The 27,999-nt window shown below is 42.4% G+C and overlaps 2 protein-coding genes across 2 annotated transcripts in view; one reads left to right on the top strand and one right to left on the bottom strand.

The window, feature by feature from the left end:
• LOC111970486 (stathmin-3-like) overlaps nt 1-27,999 on the bottom strand; it is a 118,292-nt gene that overhangs the window by 37,690 nt on the left and 52,603 nt on the right. The window lies entirely within an intron of this gene.
• On the top strand, nt 1,648-27,022 carry helz2a (helicase with zinc finger 2a). The gene is made up of 20 exons (XM_023997248.2): nt 1,648-1,738; nt 3,563-4,190; nt 5,288-5,474; nt 7,099-7,206; nt 8,056-8,567; nt 8,697-9,350; nt 9,662-10,454; nt 10,570-10,645; nt 10,749-14,292; nt 14,394-14,476; nt 19,576-19,716; nt 19,805-19,966; nt 20,330-20,474; nt 20,687-20,803; nt 20,952-21,141; nt 21,235-21,369; nt 21,557-21,769; nt 21,861-22,017; nt 22,129-22,296; nt 26,444-27,022. The coding sequence occupies exons 2-20, from the start codon at nt 3,583-3,585 to the stop codon at nt 26,608-26,610; spliced, it is 8,160 nt and encodes a 2,719-aa protein (XP_023853016.1). The 5' UTR covers nt 1,648-1,738; nt 3,563-3,582; the 3' UTR covers nt 26,611-27,022.

Raw genomic sequence — 27,999 nt, 5'->3', positions numbered from 1 at the left:
GGTCCTCCGGATAGTTGAAAGCAACACTTATCAATATATATTGTCTCCCACCTTATCAATATATATTGATAAGTGTTGCTTTCAACTTTCCGGAGGACCGAGTTTTGAAATCAGTGAAATTAGAGTATGATAGCTAAGGAGATGGATAGAAAAAACACCTGTCTCCAGATTATATCTTCAAACTAAGGGCAACCATGGAATCCGTGACAGGGAGAAGCATCCAGCTCGCTACATTTTCAGATATTACACGTTTCTAATTTTGACAGAATGTCGTTTTCATTTCAAGTTAAAGTGTACTGTTAGCTAGCTAGCTAACGTTAGCTGGCTGGCTCGCTAGCTAACGTTACGTATATGATCTTATTATTCACATCTCAGAGCCATTTGCTCTGCTAGTTATAGCCTAATGTCAGTTAGCTAACATTGAACCTGGATGGTTAGCGACCTACAGATACATGCAGGGTAGTAAGGTCATGAGTTGGGATTATGGTTCATTGTTTAGCTACATGTCTTAACAAAAGACTCCAATATGCAAGTAACCATTTCAATAGAATGTCACTGCGACAACTGTTGATAGACTTAGCTGGTAAATTCGCTCTGGCTATCTACTCTGATTTCAGAGTACTCTCACTGGTTTTGCCAGAGCGCAGAAAAACTGACGAAATTATGAACGSTCACGAATATGGCCGGTGTCAGTAAACGTAAATTGTTGCCAGCAGCACAGTTGCAGTCACCAACGCTCTGGATAACATAAAAACAGCCTAACCAGCTCTGCTAGGGCAAGTATAGTGGTCAGTGAGCTGTTCTCACATTTGTGTCTGGAAGTAGCTAGCAAGCTAGCCAACTTAAGCCAGTTAGCTTGGGTGCTTGAATGTTTTGGTACCTACTGGAGAGCTCTTCTTTGTCTACAACCATTCAGTATTGTTCACACCCTCTTAAGCTTTAGCCCCACCCATCTCTTTAAGGGTAGATCCGAGCATTCTGCCCTAACAAAATCAGTCAAGGCCATTTTCTCAAAAGTGACGTTAACAAGTTTATCAGCTTCCAAAGCAGAATTACTTCCCCATTGTTCCTCAAATGCAGTGTATGATATACCATTTTGTAGCTCTGTGTCACTGCTTTTATCCAATGTAMAAAACACAATTTCAAATGTTGCTACATAAGACCGAATCAAGGCGGTCGGTCACAAATATGGAAAAAGTCAAGGGGTGTGAATTCTTTCTGAAGGCACCTGATACCACAATGTTATCATGCTGACTTTATGGTTTAATAACTGTGCCTATTTTGCATGTCARCAAAGTATGACCTCACAATGCGTCACTGTTAGACCTTGGTGTGTGCATTCCTTCCTGATAAATGAAACCTGATTTCCCTGCAAAGCCATCCTCCAGCTGTGGTGGTCAGTTATCTCAACAGTTCATCTATGTTCTAGGTTCTACGCCCACCTCATAGTRAAACCTACAGTATGTTTTAGGTTTCATTTCAGCATAAAAACGAAACTGACAGAGTAATGTTGTAATGTTGTTGCTGTTACTAGGGAGGGATCTAGTGGTTGTTGACATACAACATAAATACTGCAGCACTTCCTGAAGTGTTTCTAATCCAATACAAGACAATATGATATTCAGCCTAGAAGTGTGTCGGAACTGTAGCGTAACATGAGTTTATGAATAACTTCACAGACTTTATTTCAAGAGGACAACACATCATAGCCATGGTACATTTCACATTTTCCTAAGAGGCAAGTATATTTCTATATTCCTGTTGTTGTTCATTATGTTGATAGTGGAAAGGTAAATGGTTCATACGCATGAAGTAATATAGACAGATGGCCTAATGATGTCTATAACATGTTTTTTAATACTTCATTGAGATTGCGCCACATTCTTGTGTCATACCACATCCAGCTGTAGATGTTGTCAGACAGTATACAAATTAATCAATTGGCAGTTAATGTTACTATTTTCTTGCTCTCTTAGTGCGACTTACAGTATACCTACAGAGATTTGAATTGGATACCTCAGGAGTCACAGAATGTTTTTTAATGAGATAGGGGGATACCTAGTCAGTTGAACAACTGAATGCATTCAACTGAAATGTGTCTTCTGCATTTAACCCAACCCCTCTGAATCAGAGAGGTGCGGATGGCTGCCTTAATCAACATCCACAGTGCCAGAATGACAGATTTTTACCTTGTCAGCTCGGGGATTCGATCCAGCAACCGCCCAATGCACTAACCACACACCTGCAGTTCATAGCTATATCTGTTTTGCTTAATGTTAATGTTGTCAGTACCATGCAATTGGTTAATTGAGACCAGTTGGTCTGTTGAATTGAGAATTGCTTTGTAGGTATATTAATTCATATAAAATGTATTAATCCTATATTTTGCTATTTAGAGGATATTGTTTTGAAGAAACTTTTATTGAGATCATTTGATCATTTTGGTGACAGGTGCAAAGCAAGGTCCAAGTCAAGCAGAGTATACTTACATATATTGCTGGTTACAGCCAGTCCTATTTTACAGATACTATAACAATTAAAGGTRCAATATGCAGAAATCGCACCGCCAATTCCTGGTTGCTAAAATTTTAATAGTTCGCCTAATTTCAGTTTATGTGACAAAACAAGCAATGTATAGCGTAGAGAATCATTCTACCATCTAAACCGCTGTGAAAAGTATTTTCAAAACCAAAAATATTGTATWTTCAGCTGTTTGAATCTGGTGTACAAAACCGAAAGTAAAAGATACAAAACTAAACTAAAGAAAGGGAAGCATAGAAATAGTGCACAATAGAACAGATCTACCACTTCTTAGACTTCCTTTCAATGAGAATGACTGATCTATAAATAGCGAACATAGAACATAGACGTTAAACATGGCACACCGCTTCTTAGACTTGCATTTCGGCAAAGGTTCAAGGCTACAAAACATAGTACACACTGTCCATAACAGATTTTTGTTTTGGAAACAGAAAACTAACATCAAAAGTTTAATCTATGAGAAAATTTGCAGAATGTCGGCCGAGTTTCAGCTTGCTCCATCTTATCCTACTTCCGGCCACTGGTGGTGAGTGGAAGCCCCCACCGTATGCTTCAGATCTTTACCCCTTGTGACACATTTGAGTTTCCCCTTTTATCTGTTGGGAAACAGCTATGGAAACTCCAACTTTATTTGCTATAATGTGCCTCTATGAAAGTAATATGAAGCTAAAGGCACTATTACCTTCTGTTTGCATGATAATGAAATGTGCAGCGAGTGTTAGTCGAGTTACCTGGACCAGTAGAAGGAATGTTGCTGGTTCACACTTCAAAGCAATTTTCTAAGCATTTTCACAATTTTTTGTATCACAATACTCAAATTGCTGTGATTAATTATTAATGTACTTATTACAAGAAAGGTTAAGACATAACTAAACTATCTCTTTAGTAAACGCTTAGATATGCATGATATCAAGGACTGAAGTGTCACACAACCATTTGCCTCTATCAATAATTCAATAATGGACTAAATTAATATTGATATATGTGCAAAAACCTGTCATGCTTTGTCTTTTAATTTCAGAGAAAACCTGGGATCACGCTATGACTACTAAAGAGAGAATTCAGCGCCAGTTCCCTGGCAAGTTCATGGAGCTCTGCGAAACTTGCTTCCATCACAGTCCACGGCAGATCTCCTTTAAGGGCATCAACTTGAAGTGCAAATCCATATACAGGCACGTTTGGAAGGCAACTCTAGTTCTTTGTGACAAGAATACACTGTCGTATGAGGAAGTCAGGCCGCTGCCCCACTTGCCCCACTTGCCCCACTTGCCCCACATCCGCTCATGGCAGCACTGTAAGTATGTTGTGAAAGGTGAGCAATGCTGGCATGGCGCCCATCGATGCTGGTTTGCACACAGTGAGGTAGAGATGACCGTGTGGACAGCTGAGAGCCAGGAGAGGTTTGTTCGGGCTGAGCTGCTTTCGGCTGTACAGAAACATCAGCCGGTGGTGGCAGCAGCTTCTCGGTCTCCGACCCAGCACTATTGCAAAGCCTGCAATATATTGTTTCCATCACTGGGAAGTTTCCAGGACCACCTCAACACGTCCAATCACATGAAAAGGTTCAACGAGTATAACAATGAGACAACGACTGAGTGGAAGTATCGAGACCCACCTCAAACCAACCAAGCCTACAAATTGTGTGAAAGGTACAGTACATTACACCCAGTCAGTATCACACAACACATACACTGAGTATACCAAACATTAGGAACACCTCCCCACCAGCCCCCTTTGCCCTCAGAACAGCCTCAATTCGTCAGGTCATGGACTCTACAAGGTGTCAAAAGCGTTCCACAGGGATGCTGGCCCATGTTGACTCCAGTGCTTCCCACAGTTGTGTCACCCTTATTTCTTGTTGTAGGTATTTAACCCTATCTCCACCGGAGGACTCGTGGGTTCAGCAGAACTTTATTTAACATGGGTTATAACGGAAAAGTATTGCTTGTGGTTTAATTTCTCCTGGACCAAGAGATACAGCCAAGCAGTCTCCTTCCCCCTCTCTGGACACTCTCAGGTGCTCCTATCAATACTATTGCTTTCAAAATAAAAGTCTCCAGGGTACAAAATAACAGTGCCTCAATACATTTAGGCAAAATAAAAGTCATGACAAAAGTAAGGCTGGAGTTATGTCAACATGGCTGGATGTCCTTTGGGTGGTGGACCATTCTTGATACAGACATGAAACTGTTAAGCGTGAAAAACCCAGCATGGTTGCAGTTCTTGACACAAACCGGTGCACCTGGCACCTACTACCATACCCCGTTCAAAGACACTTCAATATTTATCTTGCCCATTCACCGTCTGAATGGCACACATACACAATTTATCTCTCAATTGTCTCAAGGCTTAAACATCCTTCTTTAACCTGTTTCCTCCCCTTCATCTACACTGTTTGAAGCTGATTTAACAAGGGACATCAATAAGGGATCATAACTTTGACCTGGATTCACCTGGTCAGTCCATGTCATGGAAAGAGCAGGTATTCCTAATGTTTTGTATGCTCAGGGTATATTCCACAGTAGGCCTATATAGCAAACAAATTAGTAAATAGATAGCACACTGAAAATCAGACAATGCCGTTTTTCAACACAATATACAGTAAGTCTCCTCTGACTAGATCACAGCCCAGCATAACTGTGCCAGTGATAAAATAATTCTGATCCTATTCTTCAGACACTTATAGTTGGATATCTAATGTGATTCATATTTCTAAAACATTAAATGTAATGTAATTTATCCATAGGAGGGCCTCTACATGTGAGCTTGGGAGCAACTGTGTTGATGCTCACTCAGCAGGAGAACTACAGGAGTGGCGCACAAGAGACAAGACTGATCGGAAGACAGTTATTGCTGCTGAAGAGCAGGGTTTACTTTCATACCAGGACAATCTACTGAGAGAGTACAGGGATATAATTAACAAGGCTGTTATTGTAAGGCAATTTCTATTAAATAATTAGATATATTTACACTACCGTTCAAAAGTTTGGGTCACTTAGAAATGTCCTTGTTTTTCAAAGAAAATCACMAAAAAAAATCCATTAAAATAACATCAAATTGATGAGAAATACAGTGTAGACATTGTTAATGTTGTAAATGACTATTGTAGCTGGAAATGGCAGATTTTGAATGGAATATCTACATAGGCATACAGAGGCCCATTATCAGCAACCATCACTCCTGTGTTCCAATGGCACGTTGTGTTAGCTAATCCAAGTTTATAATTTTMAAAGTCTAATTRATCKTTAGAAAACCCTTTTGCAATTATGTTAGCACAGCTGAAAACTTTTGTGCTGATTAAAGAAGCAATAAAACTGGCCTTCTTTAGACTAGTTGAGTATCTGGAGAATCAGCATTTGTGAGTTCGATTACAGGCTCAAAATGGCCAGAAACAAATAACTTTCTTCTGAAACTCGTTAGTCTGTTCTCGTTCTGAGAAATKATGACTATTCCATGCGATATATTGCCAAGAAATTGAAGATCTCGTACAACGCTATGTACTACTCCCTTCACAGAACAGCGCAAACTGCCTCTAACCAGAATAGAATGAGGAGTGGGAGGCCCCGGTGCACAACTGTGTTAAGAAGCAGTGTGGCTTGACGGKTCATGTTTCTGAGGACGCATGTCTCTCCCATGCCCGTTGCAGTGATGAGACAAGATCGTAACTAGCAATTGAATATCATGATATTTGGGAKAAAATGGGGTAAAAAAWAAAYAAATWGCTTTCACGGTCAGGAAACGTATGGCTTTCTTCCCAGAACCAATGGGAAACCAAAAATATACGTTCACAGAACTTCCAAGGAACCAAATGTGCTAGCTGGAAGTCCATAGAAAKCATAGATAAATAATATATAAAAAATATTTAAAAATCCAAGCTTTGTAGGAGTATAAGGCTAGATAGATGATAGATGTGATGTGTTGTGTGATGTGTTTTATATGGCCAACCACTTAAAATTAACATTAAACAGGTTATGAAATAGCCGTTAGCTGTGCGGTCATGGCCAGCTATGACACAGTCTTTTTTATGGAAAGTTTTCTTAATGTTCTGAGAACATGACTAAATAGAACAATGAGGAAACCTGTAGAAAATGTTGTGCTGAAGTACTGAAATTCCCACAGAAGAACGTTGTTTCTTAACATTCTCTGAACAATTTGAGAACATGACTTTTAATAGAACCATGAGGAAACGTTATGGGAAGGTTTTACGCAACAACAACAAAATAATGTTCTACATATACGCACAATCAACTTTTCAATTGACACGCTATAAGACATGCATCTTGTGTGCCTGTAAAATACAAATTGATGTCCTATCAGAGAATTTGTGTTAAAGTGGAACAACCGAGTCTCTAATGGCTGTGGATATGTAACCCAATACCCCGGAGTCATTCCAGGTCAACTGATTTGAAGCATGGAAGGGATTTGGTCCAACAGAAGTTGATTTTTAAGCAAATTACCTTGATACAATAATTACATCAACACTGTATAAAATATTACAAGCTTTTTAACACAAACTGAAACATTCTGTGTCTTTGTGATTATACCTTCCATTTTCAGATGTCTGAGGCAGTGTCTGGTGTGAATATCCGCTGCGACAAGGACCTGACGATTTCAGGTCAAAGAGAAAATGTGCCGCTGACATGGAAGTTCAGAATACAGTCGGAGGTAAGGCTAATATACCATTATTAACTTGTTGTACTTCAAAGAGTACACCATGCAAAGTCGCCACTCAGTGCTACAGTACAACTACAGTACACTGCAGTTATTCTGCAATTAGTGCGTCCAAAATACCACAGTCGACTGCATTTACTGCACTTTTACTGCATCTGGGTTGCTCAGTGTTGTCGTAGTTGCATTGCATCGCAAGAGATAGAAATCCATCCTATTTCACAGAAATGACTGTATGCAATGTCCAGTCAGCAGAAAAAGGTTTACATGACTCGTCATATCGTTCTGTTCGGAACTCTGACCCAGTTGTCATGTCAACACAACTGTCAGTGCTGCTGTAAACCATGACAAAAGATACATGGCAAAAAAATTATAGACACCATGGCTAGTCATGGTTCATGTACATAGTCTGGCAGTCAATACATTTAATTTGAAAAGTGAACCCAGACCTTTCTCTGCCCAGTTTTAACTGACATTGTCCAACATCAATTGCACTAGCTAGCAAGCTTAGCTCATCGCTAGCTTGATAAAACATGATTGGCAAATATGCAACATTTTGGCTATCTAACTAAATTGTACAGCCAGCATTTTGTCTATATTGATGCTGTTACAATTATCAAATGTTTGGATAAACAAATAATTTATGATACCATGATGTGATGTATGACAGGATTGGATGTTGCATGCAATTTCCATTGTGTTTGAATTGCTTCGTGTAGCAGCAAAGTTGCTTGAGATGATGTCACTTGCAACTTCCATCTGCAACAGAAATTGTGTCCAAATTGCTTAACTCACAATATTGTAGTAGTGGCACCTAATGAATTGTGTCCAATGTTTTTTTTACAGAGACTACTTGCACATGTATCACTACTGAAACAGGAACCTGGAGCCTCTTTCTCCCTGAATGAAAACAGTCCTGAGCCCTGCACTTACTCCATGGGTGAAACCTTCCGTAACTCAGACATGACCTATGACATCACCGTGTCCTTCAAGTCCAACAACCCGGGTCTTTACGAACAGTGGTTGGTGTTCGACTTTGACACAAGGCCAGTGCTCTTGCAGAAACTCAAAGTTAATGTTGGAAAAGAGCCTTCCATTCAGCTAGTGGCGCCACCAGAGGACAACATCCATCCATCTTTAAATCAAGAACGCTGGCATCAGGGGAACAGGGACATCATCCCATACATGGAGAAGACAGAGGCACAGGAAAAGCTGCTTAAGGAATACGAACCTCAGATTTGTATGCCATATAAACCACGTGATGACCGCAACATGCCCATAAATCACCAGAACTACAAAGAGAGAATGCATAGCTTCCTGTACACAGAGGAGCAGGAAGAAGATCATGTGGTTTCAAGGTAATGAGAGCAATTATATTATTTATTGAGTAATATATAGTGAAACATCTACAATGGTAAATATACATGAGTTAAAATGGCAATCAACCTACCTACAGTAAATCTCTCCACATTCTATTACATTTTTAGACTCAACGTTCAAACAACCATCACTTTGTCAGTCACCCTAGAGGCCACTGTAGACGACCCTCAGTTTGGGATGAAGATAGCTCCTCTGGGGGAACTATTCTGTGCTGTATCAGTTCCTTATAATCTCACCCCAGACACCCCAGAGGGTTTGATGCTGAGACGAAGCATCCAATCAGCTCTCATAGCACCAGTATCTCCAGATAATCAAAGTCACAAGGTCTACGAAGCCATCATCCTCAAAGACGCCACAAGTAAGAATAAAATGCACTTGAAGCTGTCTGAAAGATGCTGCTCTGACTTGAAGCTCCAAAAAAATGAAACATGTGAAATGGAAGTCCAGTTCCAGCTGAATCGTCTGAAGTTTTGTGAGATGCACAAAGCCATAGATCTCCTTCCAGACACAGAGAGAGTGTTACCAGACTTCAGGAACTGCATTGTCCCTGTGAGCAAAACACAGCAAAATTACAACCTCAATGCAAAGCAGCAAGGAGCTATGGAATTTATCGTTGGAGACACTGATGGAGGAGGAAGTGTGGCCCCACTCCTCATTTATGGACCGTTTGGAACTGGGAAAACCCTTACTCTCGCTACGGCAGCTAAAGAGCTGGTACGGCAGCCTCACACCAGAGTACTGATCTGCACCCTTACAAACAGGTAGGAGACAGATGATTTGATGTAAGTCGCTCTGGATAAGACCGTGTGCTAAATTACTCAAATATAAATGTAATGTAATTATAATATTGGTTATTCAATGGGTTGAATATACACTATGTGGCCTCCAAATGTTCAATACGTTTATAATCATAACAAGTGTATGTAACTAGAGCCTATAATAGTACAGTAGAAGTTATGAAAAGTAATAGTCTTTTGTATAGTTGGAACATGCTATCCTTATTAAAACCTGGTGAATTATTATTGTTGGTACAAAAGTACATAAAAGAGATTACACTCATTCTTTTCTTCAGTTCTGCAGATTTGTATGTGAAGGGTCATTTCCATGAGTCTGTCAACTCTGGAGATCTTGAAATCAAACCTCTTAGAATAAAGGCAGAGGAATCATCTGTACAATCTACTGATGTGATCACCTTACAGTACTGTCATCGTTCCAAAAACGGACAATTCTTCTCCCTACCTGACAAAGATACAGTCGACTCCTGTAGGGTGGTCATAACAACCACTGCAATGGCAAGGCACTTACATGACCTGAAGCTCCCTGGTGGCTACTTCACCCACATCCTGATTGACGAAGCGTCCCAGATGCTTGAATGTGAAGCTCTGATGGCCCTTGGTCTGGCTGGGCCAGTAACTCGAGTGGTTCTAGCTGGAGATCACATGCAGATGGGACCAAARCTCTTTTCAGTGGACGATGACCAACGCTCCAATCACACCTTGCTGAACCGTCTGTTCCACTACTATCAAGCCCAGGAGAGTAGTGCAGCTTTGAAAAGCAGAATCATTTTCAACGAGAACTATCGCTCCACCAAAGAGATAGTAGAATTCGTGTCCACTAACTTCTACGTTGGCAAGTCTGATGCCATCAAGGCTGTAGGTAATGTTCCAGCTCATCCAAACTGCCACCCCCTGAGGTTCCACCATGTCAGAGGAGAATCTCACTTGGACAACACATCCATGTCGTGGTTTAATCGTGAAGAGGTTGCATCCGTGGTTGAAGTAGTGCAAAATCTGCTCAGAGATTGGCCACCCGCATGGGGAAATCAGGATCAAAGCTCAATTTGTGTTCTCTCTGAAGGATGCCAGGTAAATTGTCCTTTGAACATACCACCATTTTTATCATGTATTTCTTGAGCAAATGATAAACAATCGACAATATTGTATTTGAAGCCTTACATGTCGTAATTTTATTGGTTGATAGGTTTCACTGATCAGGAAAGAGCTTCGTAAAAAAAGTCATGGCCAAGTGACTGTGGAAAATATAGCCAATGTTCAAGGTATATTTTTGACTGTAATTTTGACTTTCATATAACCCTTTTCTTGAACATAATAGTGGGCTGTATACTTTAAAAACATTGACATATTTTCATTTCTTAACAGGCAAACAGTTCAGGGCAATAGTATTGACAGCTGTTCAAACCCGTGACAGCCTCCTTTCCTCTGACTCACTTTGTCACGAGTTTTTCAACGATGCTCGCGTACTGAACACGGTCATGACTAGGGCTAAATCCCAGGTTGTTGTAGTTGGAGATGCTGCTGCTCTCTGCTACTTTGGGAAAAGCTCAAGGATATGGAAAGCCTACATAGACCACTGCATCAGCAAAAACAGTGCAGATCCACAAACCCTTACTGAAGACTACTTGAAACAGGAAGTAAGAGAGATTTCAAGATTTGTCAAAGGGGATCAGGAGGACAACAGTGATAGTGAGTCATCCATATCTGAGATACCCGACATAGATGACCCAATACTGAGGGAGCTTCTTGACGAGGGTAAAGATGTACGAGTCACTGTAACAGCTGACGGCCTGTTGGGTATCACCCACGGGGAGCCAATTGTCAACCCATTAAATGGACTTGAGATGAACACAAGCCAAGACAGCTCCCCTTTGTACCTTCAGGCATTGATAAAGAGAGACCCGAGTATCTACAAACACTGTCACTTGTGTTTGGAGAGGTTTGACTCTGGCTACGCCATACCTCTTGAAGAGCCCTCCCTCCGCATTTCTATCAAAGGTAGAAAGAATATTGGTCGTTCTTTTCCTGGAGATCAGGTTGTTGTGGAGATCTTGGACAATGAGTGTCATCCCCCAAATGGGAAAGTGCTAGATGTGGTGAAGGTTGAAAATGCCTCCATGGTGTTTGTCTGTACCATTGATAACTATGACAACCAGGTGATGACACCCATCAACAACTGCATCTCCAAAATTTACACCCCATTTTGGAGGGACAAGCCAAACTACATTGCCGTGCGAAAACTGGAGGATCTGAAAGTTGAAAAGTTTGTGAAGATAAATGAGGAATCCAAAAGAAACAATCTCTTTGTTGTCAAAGTCTTGAAGTGGCGAGAGCAATTTCGATACCCTTTAGGAGTTGTCGTAAAAGTCCTTCCCAAAGTGGTATCTTTAGATAGTGGACTAGAAGTACTGGACATAGAGTATCAACTGACAAGGGCCACTTCTGTTGAGAAAGACCATGAAATTCTCAAGGAACTGAACACAGATATGCAAAATCGAAGGGATTATCAAAAATTCATAACATTTACAATTGACCCAGCACATTCCAAGGATCTTGATGATGCCATCAGTGTAAGAGATTTAGATCAACACTACGAGATTGGAGTTCACATTGCTGATGTTGCAAGCCTTGTGACCAAGGACAGCCTATTGGACAAAAATGCACAACAGAATGGAACTGCTTTTTATCCCCCTGGAAAGGAGCCTGTTTATATGTTCCCACTTTGTCTGAGCACCAAGTATTTCAGTCTACTCCCTGGATGTAAACGAAATGCCATATCATTGATGGTGCAAATTGACAAGAAAACAGACCGCATCAAGACAAGTAAGTTTAGCCTATCTGTAATAAAGTCAGATAGAAAGTTGTCATATGAGGAAGCTGAAAACATTATCCAAAACTCTGATGATAATGGCCAACGATATGACACTCTAGAGGGCTGCCTCGCCAAAGCATGTCACTTTTCTGAGGTTCACAGAAAGGACAGGAAACAGGAAGACTGGCACTATAAGTCCCCTGATGATGATGTAATCGTTGGTAGAAGACGGTCTCATAAGATGGTGGAAGAGCTCATGGTTATGTTTAACCACGCTGTCACTGAACTGTTGCTCAAAGATGCAAAGACATTCAGCTGCACCCCAGTCAGATGCCAAGACAAGCCAAACATAGAGAAGCTTTGTCAACTAAAAGATAAATACAGTTCTCTGATTCCCCTGTCCATTCATTTCTGTCACTGCATTGACCAGATTGGTAACGTTGATGATAACCAGAGGGATGCGGTATCTAAACCTTACCCAGGTGGGTCCAATCAGATGCTTGCAACGAGAACAGAGAATAAAGCCCATCATGGTCAAGTTGTCCAGCCATCTGAAACATTCTCTCTATTAACATCCATTGTGAGGAGTCTTGAGTCAGCATTTCAAGACAAGGATATCCTTAGAATTGTGGACCTGATAGCAACTGATGACATTCATCCCCAGCTACTGCCTTTGATCATTGAACTCAGGAAGACGATCCATAGAGCATATGTTCTACGCTCTAACTCAACATACCTATCTAGAGTTGGCCACTATGACCTTCAGCTTGAAAGCTACACTTGGGCTTCCTCGCCCATTCGTCGGTACGTGGACGTTATTGTTCAGAGGCTCCTGCACTCAGTTCTTGAAAACAAAGCAGTCAGGTACACTTCTTTGGAAATTGACCAGTCCTGTCTGAGTTTTTCGAGAACATCTGAAAAGCAAAAAATGTATGAGAGGAAAGCTCGTTGCTTGAGTTTTGCATCGCAGCTGAACAATCAAAGTGCACAGAAGGTAGCCTTTGTCATTGATGCCTCCCAAGCTGGAAACAGTTTAAGGGTGTATTTTCCGTTTAATCGATCCTCAATGCCAAAAGATATCACTATCATGTATAGGGATCTGCAGTTGACAGACCAACCAGAGTTCAATGAGCATGACAACCATGTGGTTCTGAAATGGAAGAGAAGAGTATACTCCTTCACAAATGAGAACATCCACGCTGAACTGCAACAACAGTCACCTCATCCATTTGTGACATCAGTGCCAACAGACTTGTGGAAAGGGATGCTGTCAGCTCTGAAGGAGGAGAACTTTGACATCGTGTTCCAATCCTTACAGACCATCAGCTTAAGTGTCAATGATAACCAACAGGTCTGCTCAGGTCTGCTCCAATATACACCAAYGGCCAGAACCAATCCAAATCCAGGTCATTACATTGAATTGCCATTGAGGGTAAAGTCTGGTGAAACGCTGGAGGTGCAACTGGGCACTGACACACAGCGGGGATTATTAGTACCTGTGGTTCAGATGCTAGTTGTACGTAACAAGTTTGAGATTTGCTTGGAGCACTCAAAAGACCCAACTCGGTGTTTCTCCAAGTATGCACTCCATTCATCGAAGAAAACATACTCCACTTACCAGGAGTATCAGAAGATATGGAAACCATTGTGTGAGATGGAGTCAGCCTCCAACGCTGTAACAGAAAATGACAGCATTGTCCTTGAAGATGTGCCTCTGACATGGAAACAGATACAGAAGGAGAGTCAACTCGGTGGATTCTTCCAGTTGTCACTTGAGAAGATGAAACAGTGGGCCATTGAGTATGGTCTCAAACACAGCTTTCTGTGTATCCGCATGAGGTACCAAAATCGAGTGGATTTGCCAAACAATGGCGCTGATGATGATCAGCATGTGGACCTCAGCAATATCCCATCTCTCATTTGGGTTGCTCATGGAATAACCACTGGGGTCACTGATGAGGATGAGGCTAAAAACCTCTCCTATGTCCAGATAGACTTCCGGATTAATCACATGTCCATGGCCAAGATTCCAGAGAGGGTCTTCGGGAAAGATACAAGATTCACAGTAGAATTAATTCCAAAGCTGTTACCTGATGTGTAAGTATTTGGACTATTTAATATTAAAATACAAATGTGTTTTTTAGTGTCGAAAGAAGATAAAATGTGAAATTAAATGAATGATTCTGTGTTATTTTCAGGCGTAAAGAGGCTGCCGTTGACAACCTCACTCAGGCTAATGAACTTGTGAAGAACATTGCTCTTGGCAAGAGGACAAACTCTGGTAGATACACCTTTTTATTTTATTTTTATTTCACCTTTATTTAACCAGGTAGGCTAGTTGAGAACAAGTTCTCATTTACAACTGCGACCTGGCCAAGATAAAGCAAAGCAGTTCGACACATACAACAACACAGAGTTACACATGGAGTAAAACAAACATACAGTCAATAATACAGTAGAAAAATAAGTCTATATACAATGTGAGCAAGTGAGGTGAGATAAGGGAGGTGAAGGCAAAAAAAAGGCCCATTTGGTGGCGAAAAAAGCCAAGGTGCTAGTAAATACAATATAGCAAGTAAAACACAGGAATGGGTGATTTGCAGTGGAAGAATGTGCAAAGTAGAGATAGAAATAATGGGGTGCAAAGGAGCAAAATAAATAAATACAGTAGGGAAAGAGGTAGTTGTTTGGGCTAAATTATAGATTGGGTTATGTACAGGTGCAGTAATCTGTGAGCTGCTCTGACAGGCACCTACAGTGCTTGCAAAGTATTCATTCCACCTTGGCGTTTTTCCAATTTTGTTTGTATTACAACCTGTAATTTAAATAGATTTTATTTTGGATTTCATGTAATGGACATACACAAAATAGTCCAAATTGGTGAAGTGAAATGAAAAATATAACTCGTTAAAAAAAAATCTAAAGAATTAAAACAGAAAAGTGGTGTGTGCATATGTAGTCACCCCTTTTGCTATGAAGCCCCTAAATAAGATTTGGTGCAACCAATTACCTTCAGAAGTCACATAATTAGTTCAATACAGGCCACCTGTGTGCAATCTAAGTGTCACATGATCTGTCACATGATCTCAGTATATATACAGTGGGGAGAACAAGTATTTGATACACTGCCGATTTTGCAGGTTTTCCTACTTACAAAGCATGTAGAGGTCACATTGTATGATCTTTAGTAATTAATTTGCATTTTATTGCATGACATAAGTATTTGATCACCTACCCCAGTAATAATTCCGGCTCTCACAGACCTGTTAGTTTTTCTTTAAGAAGCTCTCTGTTCTCCACTCATTACCTGTATTAACTGCACCTGTTTGAACTTTTTACCTGTATAAAAGACACCTGTCCACACACTCAGTCAAACAGACTCCAACCTCTCCACAATGGCCAAGACCAGAGAGCTGTGTAAGGACATCAGGGATAAAATTGTAGACCTGCACAAGGCTGGGATGGGCTACAGGACAATAGGCAAGCAGCTTGGTGAGAAGGCAACAACTGTTGGCGCAATTATTAGAAAATGAGAAGAAGTTCAAGATGACGGTCAATCACCCTCGGTCTGGGGCTCCATGCAAGATCTCACCTCGTGGGGCATCAATGATCATGAGGAAGGTGAGGATCAGCCCAGAACTACACGGCAGGACCTGGTCAATGACCTGAAGAGAGCTGGGACCACAGTCTCAAAGAAAACCATTAGTAACACATTATGCCGTCATGGATTAAAATCCTGCAGTGCACGCAAGGTCCCCCTGCTCAAACCAGCGCATGTCCAGGCCATCTGAAGTTTGCCAATGACCATCTGGATGACCCAGAGGAGGAATGGGAGAAGGTCATGTGTCTGATGAGACAAAAATATAGCTTTTTGGTCTAAACTCCACTCGCCGTGTTTGGAGGAAGAAGAAGGATGTGTCACGTCTGCTCCCGCTCTTCCCCTCCCCCTGGCGCTTGAGGGCGCCAGAATGCCTTGCATCACTCACTCCTGCCATCCATCACATACACCTGCCTTTCCTCGTCACGCGCATCAGCGTTATTGGACTCACCTGGACTCTCTTTATCACCTGTTCATTTCCTCCCTATATGTGTCAGTTCCCCAGCTCTGTTCCCCGCTTCTGCATTATTGTTTTTCTGTTTGCTAACGCTGTTTATGTCTCGTTCCATGTCCGTTATTTATTAAATGTTACTCCCCGTACCTGCTTCGTCTCTCCAGCGTCATCTTTGTGACAGAATGCAGAAGCCATCACACGAAGCATCGGGAGTACTGGCGTTCTGGTTGGTATAGTGGCATCGGCTCTGGGTCACCACCGATGGAACCGGGGGTGCCTAGCCTGCTCGTCGGGCTTCCACGCCCTAGCAGGCTCGAGAGGTTTCCTTGCCCCGGTTGGCTCGGATGGCGCCCATCCCACGTCGGGCCTCAGCTGGATCGTCAGTTCTTGTCTGCCCAGCGGTCCAGGAGTTTTTTGTTTGTTTGTTTTTTGTTTTGTCGGTGACGTCGGGGGTGGATTCTGCCGCCGATGGAACCGGGGGTGCCTAAGCCAGCCCATCGAGCTTTCATGCCCTGGCTGGCTCGAGAGGTTTCATTGCCTCGGTTGGCTCGGTGGCTTCCCATCCCACGTCACACTCCACCGGATCATCGGGTTTCCTCAGCGGGATCGACAGGCGTCTTGACTCAGCCGGATCTCGCCAGGTCATGCTCGCGCTCAGCTCTCGCGCTCCTGCCGGTTCGTCGGATTCCACGCCTCAACCGGCTTGCCCAGCGCCCATGTCTCGGCCGGTTCGCCCAGGTGGGACGCCGCGGTGGTGGCGCCCCTAGAGGGGGGGTACTGTCACGTCTGCCTCCGCTCTTCCCCTCCCCCTGGCGCTTGAGGCGCCAGAATGCCTTGCATCACTCACTCCTGGCCATTCCGATCCACCGATGACACCATGCCTTTCCTCGTCACGCGCATCAGCGTTATTGGACTCACCTGGACTCTCTTATCACCTGTTCATTTCCTCCCCTATATGTGTCAGTTCCCCAGCTCTGTTCCCCGCTTCTGCATTGATTGTTTTCTGTTTGCTAACGCTGTTTATGTCTCGTTCCATGTCCGTTATTTATTAAATGTTACTCCCCGTACCTGCTTCGTCTCTCCAGCGTCATCTTTGTGACAGGATGAGTACAACCCCAAGAACACCATCCCAACCGTGAAGCATGGAGGTGGAAACATCATTCTTTGGGGATGCTTTTCTGCAAAGGGGACAGGACGACTGCACCGTATTGAGGGGAGGATGGATGGGGCCATGTATCGCGAGATCTTGGCCAACAACCTCCTTCCCTCAGTAAGAGCATTGAAGATGGGTCGTGGCTGGGTCTTCCAGCATGACAAYGACCCGAAACACACAGCCAGGGCAACTAAGGAGTGGCTCCGTAAGAAGCATCTCAAGGTCCTGGAGTGGCCTAGCCAGTCTCCAGACCTGAACCCAATAGAAAATATTTGGAGGGAGCTGAAAGTCCGTATTGCCCAACGACAGCCCCGAAACCTGAAGGATCTGGAGAAGGTCTGTACGGAGGAGTGGGCCAAWATCCCTGCTGCAGTGTATGCAAACCTGGTCAAGAACTACAGGAAACGTATGATCTCTGTAATTGCAAACAAAGGTTTCTGTACCAAATATCAAGTTCTGCTTTTCTGATGTATCAAATACTTATGTCATGCAATAAAATGCAAATTAATTACTTAAAAATCATACAATGTGATTTTCTGGATTTTTGTTTTAGATTCCRTCTCTCACAGTTAAAGTGTACCTATGATAAAAATTACAGACCTCTAGATACTTTGTAAGTAGGAAAACCTGCAAAATCGGCAGTGTATTCAATACTTGTTCTCCCCACTATACATATGTTCTGAAAGGCCCCAGAGTCTGCAACACCATTAAGCAAGGGGCACCACCAAGCAATCGGCACCATGAAGACCAAGGAGCTCTCCAAACAGGTCAGGGACAAAGTTGTGGAGAAGTACAGATCAGGGTTGAGTTATAAAAAAATATCCGAAACTTTGAACATCCCACAGAGCACCAGTAAATCCATTATTTAAAAAAGGAAAGAATATGACACCGCAACAAACCTGCCAAGAGAGGGCCGCCCACCAAAACTCACGGACCAGGCAAGGAGGGCATTAATCAGAGAGGCAACAAAGAGACCAAAGATAACCCTGAAGGAGCTGCAAAGTTCCACCGTGGAGATTGGAGTATCTGTCCATAGGACCACTTTAAGCCGTACACTCTACAGAGCTGGGCTTTATGGAAGAGTGGCCAGAAAAAAGCCAATGCTTAAAGAAAAAAATAAGCAAACACGTTTGGTGTTCGCCAAAAGGCATGTGGGAGACTCCCCAAACATATGGAAGAAGGTACTCTGGTCAGTTGAGACTAAAATGTAGCTTTTTGGCCAACAAGGGAAACGCTATGTCGGGTGCAAACCCAACACCTCTCATCACCCCGAGAACATCATCCCCACAGTGAAGCATGGTGGTGGCAGCATCATGCTGTGGGGATGTTTTTCATCAGCAGGGACTGGGAAACTGGTCAGAATTGAAGGAATGATGTATGGTGCTAAATACAGGGAAATTCTTGAGGGAAACCTGTTTCAGTCTTCCAGAGATTTGAGACTGGGACGGAGGTTAACCTTCCAACAGAACAATGACCCTAAGCATACTGCTAAAGCAACACTTGAGTGGTTCAAGGGGAAATATTTAAATGTCTTGGAATGGCACAGACCTCAATCCAATTTATGAATCTGTGGTATGACTTAAAGATTGCTGTAAACCAGCAGAACCCATCCAACTTGATAGAGCTGGAGCAGTTTTGCCTTGAAGAATAGGCAAAAATCCCAGTGGCTAGATGTGCCAAGTTTATAGAGACATACCCCAAGAGACTTGCAGCTGTAATTGCTGCAAAAGATGGCTCTACAAAGTATTGCCTTTGGGGGGGTGAATAGTTATGTACGCTCAAGATTTCATTTTTTTTGTCTTATTTCTTGTTTGTTTCTCAAGAAAAAATATTTAGCATCTTCAAAGTGGTATATGTTGTGTAAATCAAATGATACAAATCCCCCAAAAATCTATTTTTAATTCCAGGTTGTAAGGCAACAAAATAGGAAAAATGCCAAGGGGGGTGAATACTTTCGCAAGCCACTGTAACACATTTTATTTCAGAACACAACACTAGACTAGCCACCATCTACAGTATACCAGCAAATTAGTTTTAAGCGCAAATTCACTCTCCGTTGAATTTTTACACATTTTAGTTTTAACTTTGACAAATAAATTCATGGTAAATTCATGTCTCATGTCTGTTGGTAATAAGTGAGGTTGTGAGGACGTTATGTGGTAATGTTTTACACAGCACCTGTAACTAAAGAGCTGAGACCTGCCAGGTTTGAGATCAAACTTCATTCCTCCAAGTTTCCTGATCTGAATATCAGTCAAACCAAAGCTATTAAAGAGGCCCTCGACAACCGATTCACTCTCATTCAGGGGCCACCAGGTAAGCACTTTGATGTTTTACAAAGCCTATATTACCTTTCTCCTCATGCAGTTCAGTTAGAATCTTAATACATTCTAATCCTTTTTAGGCACTGGGAAGACGGTGGTTGGAGTCCACCTTGTTTATTGGTTCTTTCTGCAAAACCAAAAAGTCCCAAACCACCTAAGGCCTAAAGCTGCTGGGGGGTCTTCAAAGAGGAGGTGCATTCTATATTGCGGACCCTCTAATAAATCAGTGGACGTTGTAGCTGGTAAGAATTTACCCCCCTTCTCCTTATCCTTAGATGATGTTAGGTATGCCTGCATCTGCTATTTCAAAGTGGGCCTGTGTCGCTGTCTCTTTTTGTGAGGTCTCATTGAGTCAGATACATCTGCAGTCAGATTACCATACCACCGTCACAGCACCAGTACTTAAATTTGGCAGGTGCTTACCGGAACTGACTCAAATATTTTTGAGTTCCTGCACCTCCTATAGAATATTAGCTCAGAAGTATTGAGGAGTTCCTGCACCTAAATATAAACAGTACCGACACCCAAAATGACTAACGGCATCTATTTCAGTATAAGTCAAGCACTGCATAGCACTAAAACTTGTCCCATCATATTTGTCAAAGGTCAACTTCTGAAACTCCGGAAGGTGTTGAAGCCACTTCGTGTTTACAGTGAGCAGATGGAGATGTTGGAGTTTCCCTACCCTGGCAGCAACCTGAAGCTGTCACGCAGGTCAATCAGGGAGGAGAAACCCAAGAGAGAGCTCAGGTCAGCTAACTTTTATCTAAGTGCAGAGAAAGAACTGTCAGTGTTTATTTTGGTTGAGCCAAGGAAATCGGGACTATAATGACATTTCAGGCTTTATATTTGCATCGCACAACTATTTGTTTTATCACTGATCGTTACTTAGAATAAACAGTTATGACATGATGTCTGCATATGCATGTGTAAAGTACGGTTTTCTTTTTTATTGTTTTCAGTTCCATCACATTGCATCATCTTATTCGGATGCCTGAGAACCCATTCTCCAAAGACATTATTTATTTTGATGCAAGAATTCGTAGGCGAGAGGATCTCACAGACAAGGAGATTGAGAGGTAACTTACTTTCATGTAAATAAATAACCACATAGGATTCTATTTGAAGAGAAAACGTTTACCTAATTCATGTATAATTATGAAATACATTTTATGATTTTTCTATCAATTTGGTGTCTTATTTTCCCATATACCTTTAAACTTTAAGCTACAAAGTCCTCCTAAGTCACGCTCGGAATCATGAGTTGATGAGGCATGATGTCATTCTCTGCACGTGTACTGCGGCGTCAAATCCCAACTTCTACAAGCTGGACTTGAAACAGATTATCATTGATGAGTGTGCCATGGCAACTGAGCCTGAAGCCTTCATCCCCCTTGTGACCCATAAACCTGAACAGGTAATTGATAATCAAGTGCTAATTCGTTTCTCAATTTGCAAGCAGGGAAAGGTTATATATAACCTATTTTATGATTTTGTATTCTCCTTTCAGATTGTTTTACTCGGTGATCACAAGCAATTGCAGCCCATCACGCACAGTGATCTTTCAGCAAGGTTGGGCATGAGGAAATCTCTGTTTGAGCGTTACATGGAAAAGGCGTTGATGCTTGATACGCAGTACAGAATGGTATGAAGCATGGATTGGTTTGGGAAATATTTCCATGTTCTATTGTAGAAGTTGTGTGGTTTGATTCTTCTCTAACATTCCACATCTGATTAGAAACTTGCACGAACATTCTCTATTGTCTTTGTTATAATTTGCATTTTGTTCRTATAGAACTAGGGAAGCACTCACTGCAATTTTGTCATTTCAGCAAGAGGGCATTTGTGAGTTTCCTTCAAAGGAGTTCTACAACGGTATTCTCAAGACTGGAGCAACTCGGAAAGACAGTGTCCTGCTCGCTCAGTCTCATCATCTGACGCCCATCCTTTTTGGACACGTTTACGGAAAAGAGATCAGTCTTGTGGTCTCCACCGAACGGGGGAATGAAAACTCAAAGGCCAACTCGGCAGAGGCTGAGGAATCGGTGAGCAACCACCACCAAGCAATGTTTGGAAACACTGTCAATGCATAAGTCCGTGGTAACAGTGAAACATAAACATTTTGTTTCTTGTCAGGTTCGCATCGCCTCTCTGTTGATCAAGCATGCTGGGGTGGCGGCTAGCGACATAGCTATTCTGACGCCATACAATGCCCAGGTAGCCAAGGTGAACGAAACCTTGAGAATGAACGATATCCAGAACGTCAACGTGAATACCATCACAAAGAGTCAAGGTACAGTTATTTTGTCCATGAGGCACAAATTTACAGTATAAAAAAAATACAATATATAGAAAGGGAAGGCAAACTGAACTCCAGCTGAGTGTTTATACTTTTTTTCTACAGGAAGTGAATGGCGTTATGTCATCTTGTCTACTGTGCGTTCTTGTCCCAAGTCGGAAATTGACACAGAGCCAACCAAAGCATGGCTCACCAAGAAGCTTGGTTTTGTCATGGACCCAAACCAAGTCAATGTGGGCATCACTCGGGCTCAGGAGGGACTATGCATTATTGGTAAGAAACTGTTCCAGGTGGTATTATATGGCCAATGTCTCTCTGCTCACCTTGTTGACTCATATCAGGCACCTCTGTAGCACACAAAGACACAATATCCCAGACAGATTTAGCCTAGTCGTGTACTGAAAAGCATTTTAATGAATAAACTCTATTGAACATGTATTCGGTCCATGACTAGCTTTGATCTGTTGCCAGGAAACCGGCCCTTAGAGTCTAAATTAAGGGAATAGTGTGCACTGAAAATGTTAAATGTGCAAACAAAGCATGTTAAATGTGCAACCAGAGGGAAAAAAACTCTAGACCACCTTTACTCCACACACAGATGCGTACAAAGCTCTCCCTCGCCCTCCATTTGGCAAATCTGACCATAATTCGATGCTCCTGATTCCTGCTTCCAAGGAAAAATTTAAGCAGGAAGCACCAGTGACTCGGTCTATAAAAAAGTGGTCAGATGAAGCAGATGCTAAACTACAGGACTGTTTTGCTAGCACAGACTGGAATATGTTCCGGGATTCTTCTGACGGCATTGAGGCGTACACCACATCAGTCACTGGCTTCATCAATAAGTGCATCGATGACGTTGTCCCTACAGTGACTGTACGTACATACCCCAACCGGAAGCCATGGATTACAGGCAACATTCGCACTGAGCTAAAGGGTAGAGCTGCCGCTTTCAAGGAGCGGGACTCTAACCCGGAAGCTTATAAGAAGTCCTGCTATGCCCTCCGACAAACCATCAAACAGGCAAAGGGTCAATACAGTACTAAGACGCTGGAGCAGAAGGCGTTTTATGTGCCCCCAACTGATTGTGTTTTTTGTTTGTTTATCTGCGTTGTTTGTAACTTATTTTTTTACTCATTTTGTACATAATGTTGCTTCTACCGTCTCTTATGACCTAAAATAACTTCTAGACAACAGGACTGCGATTACTAACCACGGACCAGCAGAATCCTTTTTCTTCTTTCACAACTCTGACGAGCCAGAGGTGGAGGATATACGGCTCCGAGCCCCGTGATCTGCGTGAAGAGGAGGTGGAGAAAGATAGACCRGAGAACGGGCTGCCTGCTGAGAATTCGAAGGCGATCGTATAAACCCCCACTTCCCTCAATTCTGCTAACAAATGTGAAATCTTTGGACAATAAAATTGCAGAGTTACACGGAAGATTAAACTACCAACAGGACATTAAAAACTGGAACATCTTATGCTTCACGGAGTCGTGGCTGAACGACGACAATATCAACATACAGCTGGCTGGTTATACGAAGTACCGGCAGGATATACCAGCGGCGTCTGGTAAGACAAGGGGCGGCAGTCTATGTATTTTTGTAAACAGCTGGTGCACGATATCTAAGGAAGTCTCAAACTATTGCTCGTCTGAGGTAGAGTTTCTCGTGATAAGCTGTAGACCACACTATCTACCGAGAGTTTTCATCAGTATTCTTTGTAGCTGTTTTACGTACCACCACAGTCAAAGGCTGGCACTAAGATAGCATTGAATAAGCTGTATTCCGCCATAAGCAAACAAGAAAACGCTCACCCAGAGGCTGCGCTCCTACTAGCCGGGGACTTTAATGCAGGGAAACTTAAATCTGTTTAACCAAATTTCTATCAGCATGTTAAATGTGCAACCAGAGGGAAAACAACTGGACCACCTATACTACACACACAGAGATGCATATAAATCTCTCCCTCGCCCTCCATTTGGCAAATCTGACTATAATTCCATCCTCCTGATTCCTGCTTAAAAGCAAAAATCTAAGCAGGACGCACCAGTGACTAGATCAATAAAAAAGTGGTCAGATGAAGCAGATGCTAAGCTACCGAAATGTTCTGCTAGCACAGACTAGAATATGTTCTGGGATTCCTCCAATGGCATTGAGGAGTACACCACATCTGTCATTGGCTTCATCAATAAGTGCATCGACGACGTCGCCCCCACAGTGACCGTACGTGCATACCCCAACCAGAAGCCATGGATTACTGGCAGCATCCGCACTGAGCTAAAGGGTAGAACTGCAGCATTCAAGGAGCAGGACTCTAACCCAGAAGCTTATAAGAAATCTCGATATGCCCTCCGATGAGCCATCAAACAGGCAAAGCGTCAATACAGGACTAAGATCGAGTCGTACTACACTGGCTCTGACACTCGTCGGATGTGGCAGGGCTTGCAAACCATTAGACTACAAAGGGAAGCACAGCCGAGAGCTGCCTAGTGACATGAGCCTACCAGACAAGTTAAACTACTCGATTCGAGGCAAATAACACTGAAACATGCATGAGAACACCAGCTGTACCGGAAGACTGTGTGATCACGCTCTCCGCAACCGATGTGAGTAAGACCTATAGACAGGTCAACATTCAAAAGGCCGCAGGGCTAGACGGATTACCAGGACGTGTGCTGCGAGCATGCGCTGACCAACTAGCAAGTGTCTTCACTGACATTTTCTGAGTCTGTAATATCAACATGTTTTAAGTAGACCACCATAGTGACTGTGCCCAAGAACACTAAGGTAACCTGCCTAAATGACAACCGACCCGTAGCACTCACGTCTGTAGCCATGAAGTGCTTTGAAAGGCTGGTCATTGCTCACATCAACACCATCATCCCAGAAACCCTAGACCCACTCCAATTTGCATACTGCCCCAACAAATCCACAGATGATGCAGTCTCTATTGCACTCCACACTGCTCTTTCCCACCTGGACAAAAGGAACACCTATGTAAGAATGCTATTCATTGACTACAGCTCAGCGTTCAACACCATAGTCCCCTCAAAGCTCATCAATACGCTAAGGTCCCTGGGACTAAACACCTCCCTCTGCAACTGGATCCTGGACTTCCTGACGGGCCGCCCCCAGTTGGTAAGGGTAGGTAACAACACATCCGCCACGCTGATCCTCAACACAGGGGCCCCTCAGGGGTGCGTGCTCAGTCCCCTCTTGTACTCCCTGTTCACTCATGACTGCGCGACTCTAACGCCATCATTAAATTTGCCGATGACACAACAGTGGTAGGCCTGATCACCGACAACAATGAGACAGCCTATAGGGAAGAGGTGAGAGCCCTGGCCGTGTGGTGCCAGGACCACAACCTCTCCCTCAACGTGATCAAGACAAAGGAGATGATTGTGGACTACAGGAAAAAGAGGACCGAGCACACCCCCATTCTCATCGACGGGGCTGTAGTGGAGCAGGCTGAGAGCTTCAAGTTCCTTGGTGTCCACATCACCAACAAACTACATGGTCCAAGCACACCAAGACAGTCGGGAAGTGGGCACGACAAAGCCTATTCCCGCTCAGGACACTGAAAAGATTTGTAATGGATCCTTAAAGGTTTCTACAGCTGCACCATCAAGAGCATCCTGACTGGTTGCATCACTGCCTGGTATGGCAACTGCTCGACCGCAAGGCAATACAGAGGGTAGTGCGAACGGCCCAGTACATCACCGGGGCCAAGCTCTCTGCCATCCAGGACCTCTATACCAGGCGGCGTCAGAGGAAGGCCCTAAAAATGGTCAAAGACTCCAGCCACCCTAGTCATAGACTGTTCTCTCTGCTACCGCACGGCAAGCGGTACCGGAGTGCCAAGTCTAGGTCCAAGAGGCGTCTGAACAGCTTCTACCCCCAAGCCATACGACTCCTGAACATCTAGTCAAATGGTTACCCAGACTATTTGCATTGCCCCCCCCCCCCCCCATTCTGTTATTGTCTTTGCATTGTCACTTTAATAACTCTACCTACATGTACATATTACCTCAATTACCTCGACACCGGTGCCCCCGCACATTGACTCGCTATTGTTATTTTATTGCTGCTCTTTAATTATTTGTTACTTTTATCTCTTTTTAAGGGGTATTTTCTTAAAACTGCATTGTTGGTTAAAGGCTTGTAAGTAAGCATTTCACTGTAAGGTCTACACCTGTTGTATTCGGCACATGTGACAATAAAATTAGATTTGAAGTGAATTAACAATCCTCCCATGTCTATTGTTAGATTCTCATTCTGTTACATTGTTTTGTACACTTGAATTGAGAAGACTGTAGAACAGGACAAATGTGTTTTATTTTCTAATTCCTCATTCCTTACTGGCAGTGGCGTTAACATACAAATTGGCGGTTTAAATTTGCTCTCTGTTTCCTTTTAGGAAACCAAGAGTTGCTGAGGTGCAGTTCACTGTGGAAGAAGCTGTTGGTTCATTACCAGCAATGTGGCTGTGTGGTGGATCCTGCTAAGGACATTCAAGTTCAAAACCCACACGTCAAAACCAAATCAAAGAACAAAAGAGCCTCAAAGTTTCAAAACAGAAAATGAAAATGCTGGAGATACTGCAGTACCCATAATTGACTGCTGGGGATAATTTAGAAATTGAGATATGCATTGCTATGGCTTGAAATCTTGACCTTTAACGCTTCTGAGAAAGTGAAGACTTTTGCACTACTGACGAGAGCTAATGAATTGTTTTACAAATTAACATAATATGGATTGTTACACAATACAATGTTATTGTAAAGATATTTCAGAACTATGTATAAAAGAAACGCAACAATCATTGCACTGGTAATACAAGACATTTAATATATATTTCTACATGTTTTTTGCTAACCTTGACATTTTACACATGCTTTTTAAGTGTCAGACGTGCTTTATACTCAGATGTTTTGTATGTTTTATAATGATTGTGAAATGTTTTAATCATTGTATATTAAACTAGCCATACTATGTATTTACTGTATATGTCACTTCATTATTTACTACTAGAGGGAGCTAAGACCTCAATTTGTGTTTTGACCATCAGCACACTATATTTCCACCATCMCCCTGACCCATTATTCATAAGTATACTGCATGTGTGGATGGGAGTTAAACTGTAACCTCACTGACGCTCAATTTGATAGAGGCCATGATTCAACTACAGTGATGTAGATCTTGTAGGGATAGTTGGAGATGTATATTATATATATATGTATATTATATATATATATAATACATTCCTCTATCACACATTTGATTTGTAGTAGTTAAAGTCAAGCCATGATTAATTTAATAATACACAGAAAGTAATACCTTTTATTGCAATACTAATGACCAACACCATATACTGTCTGGGTCAACCAACCAAGGCAAGTAGAAAATCATGTACCATTTATCTGTTAACTATCYCTTTAAGACTGTAGCCTACTTGTATGTGAAGGTATAAGTGTTCTGTTAAGAGGCCTGAAGCTTTATGGCACAGGTGGTAGTGCACTCCCCTTGGCTGTTCCCAGCCCCACTCTGGCTGTTCCCCCCCTCTACACTCATAGAAAAAAAGGTGTAATCGAGAACTTTAAAAAGATCTCTGGTTGTACCCATTAGGAGAACAATTTGAAGAAGCCTTTTTGGTTGCAGGTACAACCCTTTCTACAGAGGGTTCTACATGGAGTCCAAAAAGGTTCTACCTGTAACCAAAAAGGGTTATTCTATGGGTATAGCCGAATAACCCTTTTTGAACCCTTTTTTCTAAGAGTGTATCGCTGCTACTACACTAGCTTTTCTAAGAACATAGGACAGTATAGAGCATTTAGTTGAGGAGAATAATACAGGCCTTTTTACAAGATACAGACACAATTCACAGAAAGAATAATGTTACTGAATAAGATTCAACAAATTATACAAAAGAATAGTCATGACGACTGTTGACATTTTTTTAAATGTATATTTAAA

The sequence above is a fragment of the Salvelinus sp. IW2-2015 genome, linkage group LG11 (assembly GCF_002910315.2).
Source record: "Salvelinus sp. IW2-2015 linkage group LG11, ASM291031v2, whole genome shotgun sequence".
Lineage (NCBI taxonomy): Eukaryota > Metazoa > Chordata > Actinopteri > Salmoniformes > Salmonidae > Salvelinus > Salvelinus sp. IW2-2015.
Note: the sequence above shows the minus strand (reverse complement) of the source record. Positions and strands in the feature narration are given on the sequence as shown.